Here is an 8,111-nt window from a genome sequence, read left to right on the forward strand (position 1 = left end):
ACTCGTTAGCCAGCTAGCTCGGCTGCTAGGTGCTCGCCAAGTTGAAGTTCGGCGCTCGGCTGTTTCGCTCCGTCCCCTCGAGCAACTCTGCTCATTCATGAAACATAAAGGTCGAAGCCACTGTTGTTTTTGAATGACAACATGACTGAGGAAACAGGTGCATCTAATTAAGCTGATGACGGTCACATGCACAGCCCCCACTTAGTTTTTGTTGGTTGGTGTGCTAAAACAGTTCCACATCAAAAACAGACGCAAACATACAGACGCGGTAACATTCGTGAAATTGTTAGAGTTCAACCAACACGAGCATTTTTTTCTTTTTCTTAAATTGATATTTATTTATCTTACAATACATTTTTTTTTATTGGGCAACACAGAGCTGCCAACTCACGCGTTCGACTTGTTCCTCACGCTCTCACGCCACACCTCCGATTTCTCGCGCCGAAGGGCTGCGTTGGCCATATGGTACCGTCGAAAGCGGTGAACATAGGTATACTGCCATCTGGTGGTGAGCTTCTGTACAGTAAGGGGACTGCCTCGCAGGCTCGCACAGCAGGGCCCCTGCTGCAGGGGACACTATAAACCACCACTAAATCTCACTCCAAGATTTTTGTAAAGGTTGGCAGCTCTGGGTACCAGGTGTGTCCAGTTCAGCTCTGGTCATCAGAATCAGAAACAAGCAAAAGCAGGAAGGGAGAGAGAGAAGTGTTTCTCAGTTTCCCCCTCATTGTCACAAACCTCTTGCAGGAGCCCGAATGAAACTTGATTGAGTCACCACAGCCCCTTGAACTGAACCTTGGTCTCCAACATCAAAGTTACCAACTTATGCATTTTTTTTTAATTAAAAAACAAACAAAACAAATAAACAACTCATCGTCAACAGAAGCAGCAACATAGAACATTTAGAGAATCATCCGTTGCACTTACAGGACCATTCCATTTCACTCCTTGTATATAAAACTCAGTTCTCAGAGAACTACATCATTCCTGAGATTTTCAGTTTGGTTGTCACTCATACCACTCTGCTGAATTTAAAAATTCATAGTCATTTAAGAAAATACTCAAAAGTAGATTGAATCCAACACATTACTGCATTTTTGTTCAGTTGTTCAGTTCTCAAAGCTGAATCAAATGTTCATTTTTTTTTTTCCTTGAGTAAGACCACAGAGGTAGGAGGCAAACTTGTTTCTTTTCTTTCTACGCGTCCGACACAAGAGGGCACTGTTGGTACACACACAACGAACCTGCGACGGCATAGCCGTGTTAAACACCTGAAAAAAAGACCTGCATCAACGTGTGGAAACACTTTCCTCTTTTCAGCCCTAGAAAAACATTTCTGTTATAACAAGTCCTTCAAAGAGCCATAACAAGTCCTTTAAAGAGTCAGAACAAGTCCTTTGAAGAGCCATAACAAGTCCTTTGAAGAGTCAGAGGCTGCGAGGAATGTCGCGACCCGTCACGCCACGCTCTGCCTACCGCTGTCTATGCTGTGCGCTGACCCGCCTGAGCAACGGTGCGAAAACTCCAGGAAGATGCCGTCGTGCTCCGGCTCAGAGTCCAGGGACTCCAGGATGTGGTCCGTCACGACCAGGTCCAGGCTGGACGAGGGGCTGGGGCCGGAGCTGGTGTCTGCCGCCAGAGCTCTGGAGGAGGTGGAGGAGTGGGACGCCAGCGAGCCTTGGGGGTCCTCACCCGGGTACGGTTCTGGAAGGATGCTGGGGGAGTGATGACGCTGAGGCTGGAGGGGGCGGGGGCGAGCCGGGCTGCCCATGCTGCCGAGCCGAGGCTCCGGACTGGACCCTGACGCGGAGTCTGCAGAACCAGACACTCAGCATGTTAGATAGATAGATAGATAGATAGATAGATTTTATTGATCCCAAATTGGGAAACTGTGCAATGTTATCAAATGTCTCTCAACAAACAAAAAATATAACAAAATGCAGTCAGGCGACATTTTTTTCAAAGGCCTCCCTCGTAATTTAATTGGCAGGACTCGCAGCACAAAACTTGAGCAAGTATTTTTTAAATGTAAAAGTTTTTCCAAAACAGCCTTCCCTCTTTGTGTCCTAAACCCAGGTCATAATCAGGTCTCTATCTGCTGTAACATTTGTCCTGCGATAAAGACACAGGCGGAAACAAAAATGCTTAAAAATCTGTCGGAGACAAAAAAAAAAAAGAAACTAAAACAAAACTTCAACACTTTAAATTGAACATCCTCACATCTACAGTAAACGTCAATTCCTCAGTTCCTACGGACAGAATAGCAGCCCTGTGAGTGCCCACCTGAATGAGGAGCCGAGCCGGTGGAGGCTGAAGACTGGTTGCTGCTGCCGCTTCCTGTCGTGGCCTCGACCAGCGCCGCGCTCTCCTCCACACACGACGTCATCTCGCACACCGAGTGCCGCCTGATGCACACACCGCAGCCGCCGCCGCCGCCGCCGTCCGTTGCATTTTCCACCACCGGGGTCAGCAGAGGGACGTTGTAGCTCTTGGAGCGGACCACCGGGTTCTTGGCGCCGGGGGAGCAGGAGCGCTGCAAACGCGTCTCTGCCAGGTGAGAAGACGGAGGGTCGGGGGCGTGAGCGTTGTTTTGTGCGGTGCGTGACGCGACGCAAGCGCTGTGTGACTTGAACGCACCGAGCAGGCATGACGAGCAGTGCGAGGCGGAAGAGCCGTCCCGGGAGAACAAGCCGTGGGTGCCGAGGTAGGGGGACACCACCTTCTGGATGAGGGCCTCCAGACGCAGGTAGTCGCCAGTCACGCCGTTGGACTCGTGGACGCCCTGCGACACGCACACACAGACGCAACCGCAGCGCTATTACTGATGACAATTTGGTTGTGCTGCAGTTGAAAAAGAAATTGAAAAACACACACACACACACACACACACACACACACACACACACACACACACACACATATATGTATATATATATATATATATATATATATATATATATATATATATATATATATATATATATATATATATATATATATATATGTAGAGAGAGAGAGAGAGAGAGAGAGAGAGAGAGAGAGAGAGAGAGAGAGAGAGAGAGAGAGAGCAGCACAGCTGTTGATCCAGAACAGGGGTGGGCAAATCTTTTGACTGATGGTCCACAGTGGGTTCTAAAATATGACAGAGGGGGCCGGAGCAGCAACAGATGTATGGAGTGTTTTGGTGGCCCACCTCATAGGAGGAAAACATCACGGGTAGTGTAGAAAACCTGTTGCTTTAATGTCAGTTGAAAATGAACAAAAAAAGATGTCTTCCTTTGAAGCCCCGCGGTATTTAGACCTTTATTGAAATGACTCTTAAATTACTGAAAAACATTACGAAATACAGCTATTTGATTACTTACTTACAATTATTATGACTATTATATATTATATTTAGAAATATTGTTACAAAAAGTGTAAACATCCAAAACTGGTCACAATCTCACAATCTCAGATGTTATTTATACATATGGCTTCAGGCTTCTCATCAAACCCCAAACCACATAAACCGTCCAGCCGTCAAACAACCAAAGTCCCGGCACACACAAAAAAAGGAAATGACAAACAGATGAAACTGTGATGAGATGCATACGATGAAAAAAAAAACAGATCTCTTTGTGTTAACTGCTCTTTACATTTGGGCTTTCCCTCCGTTATCTCTGATTTCAAAATCATGGTAGCCAAACACAAACCTCTTGTTCTCTTGTTCTCAAGTCTTATTCTTTTTAAACTGACTCCTCCACGCGTCCTCCTGCCTCTGTTCCTCTCTCTCCAGTCACTATGCCGACGTCCTCAGAAACTCGCCGGTGTTAAAGTCCAACCTCCGGGTCTTCAGCTGCACCGTGACCCACATTCCTGCCTCTGACCGATCAACACAATAAAGGTTTATGGCAAACTGGTGACTTCAGAGGGCAGGTTGGCCGAGTCACTGATTGCTCAACTGCCTCGCTGCTTCTTCAGGGGACAAAGGTTGGTCACATGGTCCACATGTCTACAGCTTTAGCCAATAAAAAAACATAAAAATAAAACACAGTGTTTTTTTTTTTTTTTACATGCTCAGCCACAAGCAGCATTTCCTCAAAAGTGCCACAATGATGTTTGATGCTCAATTGCGGTCATTTCACAAAAATATATGACAAACTGACTGCGGAACTCTCGGGACCAGAACCATTTCCAACGCATACAAAGCCAAAACATGACGTTTTCCATGTGATAATTACAATAAAACATGGAGCAGGTGAAGAAATGTGGGATACTCTCGGCTCATGTACAAATTATGAGCAAACAAGTGGCTTCCTGCTCCCACAGGAAGACGAGGTAATCAGCCTCGCCACATTCATCGGGTGCTTCCTTCGACAGCGATACACCCTTCCAACCGGTGTCCCAAATAAAAAAAGAAGGTCCCTGTATCCTCCCCGATGGATTTAAAGGACATTCCTTGCAACGACAACGCAATCGACGGCGATGAGCACAACCACTTTCGAGGCACAAGTGCGCGCAATCAGTCAGCAGGCGCACACATACACACACACACACACACACACACACACACAAAAACGCACACACGCCGTGCAAACGCACGGGGTCGTGGGAAGATGACTGCACTCGGTGTTCACGCTGAGATTACTTCCTGTGAGACCTCTGAGCCAGAGAAGATCTCAACCATGCCTTGTGCCATCTCTTTTCTCCTCCCCCGTTGTGGCCCCTTCACCCAGTCTCACAGCTGTGAGTATCTGTGTGTGTGTGTGTGTGTGTGTGTGTGTGTGTGTGTGTGTGTGTGTGTGCGCGTGCGTACCTGTAGTATGAGAAGCATCTGTATGATGGACGGAGGGACCCTGGCTCGGGGGCGGGACAGAGCCTCGTCCAGCTTCAGGTTGAGGGTGATGATGTTGCGGAAGTGGAGCAGAGCTAGCTGACGCACGGAAGGCTCCTTTCCCTGAGGACACGCACACAAGTAATACAGCGTTGTAGAAAGATTAGATAAAAGTGTGGGTGTGCGGACGCGCACGGGTTTGTGTGTGTGTGTGCACCTGCACAGGGTAGAAGATGGCCTGCAGCATGGAGAGAACGTCGCAGAAGAAGAAGTCCCACGTGTCGGCCAACGAGTCCAGCAGCTTCTGACCTGGTTCACATCAGATGCGAGAGAAGAAAGCAACAGTGGAGTTGGCCGCTCACGACAGAGACGTTTCAAAGCAACAGTGGCACTCGAAAGCCGAGTTCAGGGTTCAGGAAATAAAGAGTCCACACAATCCAAACTCAAAACAGGTCCTGTATTTTCTCTCTTGTTGAAATTTCTTTCGTGACCGCAAATGTCTTTTGACGCACCACTTCCTGCCTGACTGATGTGAGAGTCTTTCTGTGTAGCTCTGCTGTGTTAAAACGCCGAAACTGAGCGGTTTCAGGCAGACGTCACAAAATGCACCACATCAGAAGGCTAAAACAATGAGAAAAAAAAAGTCTCAGTGATTATCAACAGCCGGCTCTCACTTTGACTGCTTTGACTGTGTGTGTGCGTGTGTGCGTGTGTGTGTGCAGTTATGTGGGACCAAACGTACGTCCTTCCTGCCAGCAGGTGATTGTGCAGCGATAAGAGCAGCTTCTAATTGTTCAAGGGTTCATTTTGCATCTGGACTTTCAGTCAATAATTATTTCCCTGGGCCAGTTTGGCTCACGCATCAAGTCAAACATTCATTTATTTTTCAAACTCCCACTCGCAACGCTGTTCTACCAACAATATGAGACACTCCTTGGGAGGGAGGCGGTGTATTTGTGCGTTGTGACTTTGGAGCACCTTCATAGAAGCGGATCTTGTCCCTCAGTATGACCATGCCTTTGGTCAGCAGCTGGTTCTGCAGGTATTCGGTGAAGAAAGAGCCCAGCTCCGTCTTCAGCAGCTGCCTGTACGACACATACACACACCTTGAGTGACACAATCAAGTTGAAGGAGAAGAAAAAAACCTATTAGCTGTGCTGCTGTGTTTAAAGAGCAGCGTCACCAGGAAATGAAAAAAGAAGAGCACAAGGGCAATGAATTCACATGTACGTACATGCCTGACTTCATGATTGCATGAATCAGAGCATTTATGACGCAACATCATTAATCATTAACAAGTCACCAGTTACAAGAACTGCCCAAGCTACGAAACATCACCACTGCTGCGTTTCCGCAGAAAGATCTGAGTTGATTCTGTTTTGCACCCGCTGTAGCGTTTGTGGTTTCGCCCCTTTTGAAAACCTCCATTATATTTCTGATTCAGTCGTGAGAGGACGGAGGAAACAGTGCTGGATGTGTTGTGCGAGTGACACAAACACAACCGTTGAGGCGCGTGTGTGTTCCAGATGCCGCTAAATTTAGCGAGGTTGCCATTAATGTTTATGTGGCACCGAGGGGCTGTCTCTCTGAAAGCAGCAGTGGGGGATTGTGGGACATTAGCGTCCCGAGATGTAGACCCGGAGGGCGTGTGTGTGTCGGGGACGTGGGAGGGGAGGGGGGGAGGGGAGGGGGGGCGAATACAGGGGTAACACAAAGAAATAGAACGCAGAGAGATGACATGGAGGAGCCTGACCTGACGCCTTCGTTCAGAATGAAGAGCTCATTTTCGCCAAGAACCTTCCGCTGGAACACTGAGATCACTGCGTTGTGGATGCTGGGGGGGTGGGTGGGGGGGGACAATGACATGGACAAGGATGTACACCACCAGTCAAAAGTTTGGACACACCTTCTTCTCATGCAATTTATTTTTAATCTTTCCAACATTCTACACTGCAGATAGATGCTGAAGACATCAAATATATGAGCAAGATACATGTAATCATGCCGCAGAGAAAAAACATGTTAAATAACTCTAAATACGCAGTTTATGAAAGGTGGCTATTTTGAAGAATTTCAATATAAAACATGTTTGAGTTATTTTACACTTTAATTGTTTCCCAATAACCCCTGAAAGAGTGACCTAGATGTGTGTGTGGTTGCAAAAGGTCTTCAGGTCTTTCCAAAAAAATCCACTTTGACAAACAGAAACCTTGTCTTCACTTCTTTTGCTTGCTCAGTTGTTTTGTTGTTTTTTTTACGTTTTTTTTAACTTTTTTTTTTACGTAGAGCTGCAAAAAAGAATAGAAGGGGTTAAAATCGCTGCTTTCCGCATGTTTTTCTGATCCAAATGAATTTTTCCAGAGCGCAGCACCAATCGGAAAAAAATAGACGTGATTTAAAAGCGATGATAAATCATTTTCCCCTGCTGGAGACAAGGCAAAGACCAAAAAAATCCATGGATTGATGTCGTTAACTTGGCCTGTTGGGCAAGAAGGAATCGCTGCCGCTAGTTTGCACCGGGCAGCAAAGGGGCTCTTCCCATTGGTTCTCTTTGAGATCAAGTGCAAAAAACGCTTTCTGTGGGAGTTTGGCAAGAGGGACAAACGTCGGAGGAACGTCTTGATGGTCTGCTGCAGTCAAACCTGGATGTTAATGCTCCTACACCGTGTCTCTGGACCACAGTGGGTGGAGAGGAGCGTGAACTGCGCTCCCTTTTGAAAATCCACTTCAGTTCAGTTGTCGTTCACGCAGAGCCGCCGCCTGACGAGCCCGCCGGACAAAAGCGCCTGCTCTCCCCTCACAGCCGTCACCGTAAAAATAAACCAGATAAAAGAGTCGGGAAGAAGAAGGATCAGTGAGAGGAGGAGGGGGATGAGAGGGCAGGCGAGCGGATGAAAAGGCAGTGATGGAGCCCCGGGGGCAACGTCCGCTTGCATATGCCAGCGAAGGAAGATTCGCATTCAGTGCGTTTGTAAAGGGGGAACTCACAGGCTCGTGACCGGTCGGCAGCCTGCACGCAACCAGATCGCACGATCCGTTGGGAGCGTCTCACCTGTTCCAGGTGGCGTTGGCCCCCGCCCTTCTCTGCTGGGTGCCTTTGTCCCGGCCGCACTCCTCCAGGCCGCCTTTCTCCGCTCCCGGGGGGCTCTTGGCCTGCGAGAGGTCGTTCAGACTGGAGGACGAGCTGCCGCTGAGCCTCAGCCTGCTGTGGAGGCTCCTACAGAGCCACAACACAGAGAGACAGCCAGCGAGAGTGAGCTCACACACGACTGAGCCATCCATCCATCCATCCATC

The 8,111-nt window shown here is 47.9% G+C and overlaps 1 protein-coding gene across 6 annotated transcripts in view; it reads right to left on the bottom strand.

Moving 5' to 3' along the window:
• Positions 1-1,194: 1,194 nt before the first annotated feature.
• Positions 1,195-8,111, bottom strand: part of LOC142890864 (proline-rich protein 5-like) — an 11,195-nt gene continuing 4,278 nt past the window's right edge. For 5 of the 6 annotated variants that reach the window (XM_076030151.1, XM_076030155.1, XM_076030154.1 and 2 more), the window contains 8 exons: positions 7,869-8,033; positions 6,570-6,650; positions 5,795-5,901; positions 5,034-5,125; positions 4,799-4,939; positions 2,638-2,782; positions 2,284-2,547; positions 1,195-1,827 (listed from right to left, as the gene is read on the bottom strand). In XM_076030151.1, the coding sequence (XP_075886266.1) occupies positions 1,457-1,827; positions 2,284-2,547; positions 2,638-2,782; positions 4,799-4,939; positions 5,034-5,125; positions 5,795-5,901; positions 6,570-6,650; positions 7,869-8,033 (1,366 nt within the window). In that variant the 3' untranslated portion in view covers positions 1,195-1,456. The remainder of the gene's footprint in view (positions 1,828-2,283; positions 2,548-2,637; positions 2,783-4,798; positions 4,940-5,033; positions 5,126-5,794; positions 5,902-6,569; positions 6,651-7,868; positions 8,034-8,111) is intronic. The other variant, XM_076030156.1, reaches the window with a different exon arrangement.

The sequence above is a fragment of the Nelusetta ayraudi genome, unplaced genomic scaffold, assembly GCF_046127955.1.
Source record: "Nelusetta ayraudi isolate G7.1 ecotype Tasmania unplaced genomic scaffold, CSIRO-AGI_Nayr_v1 ptg000027l, whole genome shotgun sequence".
In the NCBI taxonomy this organism is placed as follows: Eukaryota; Metazoa; Chordata; class Actinopteri; order Tetraodontiformes; family Monacanthidae; genus Nelusetta; species Nelusetta ayraudi.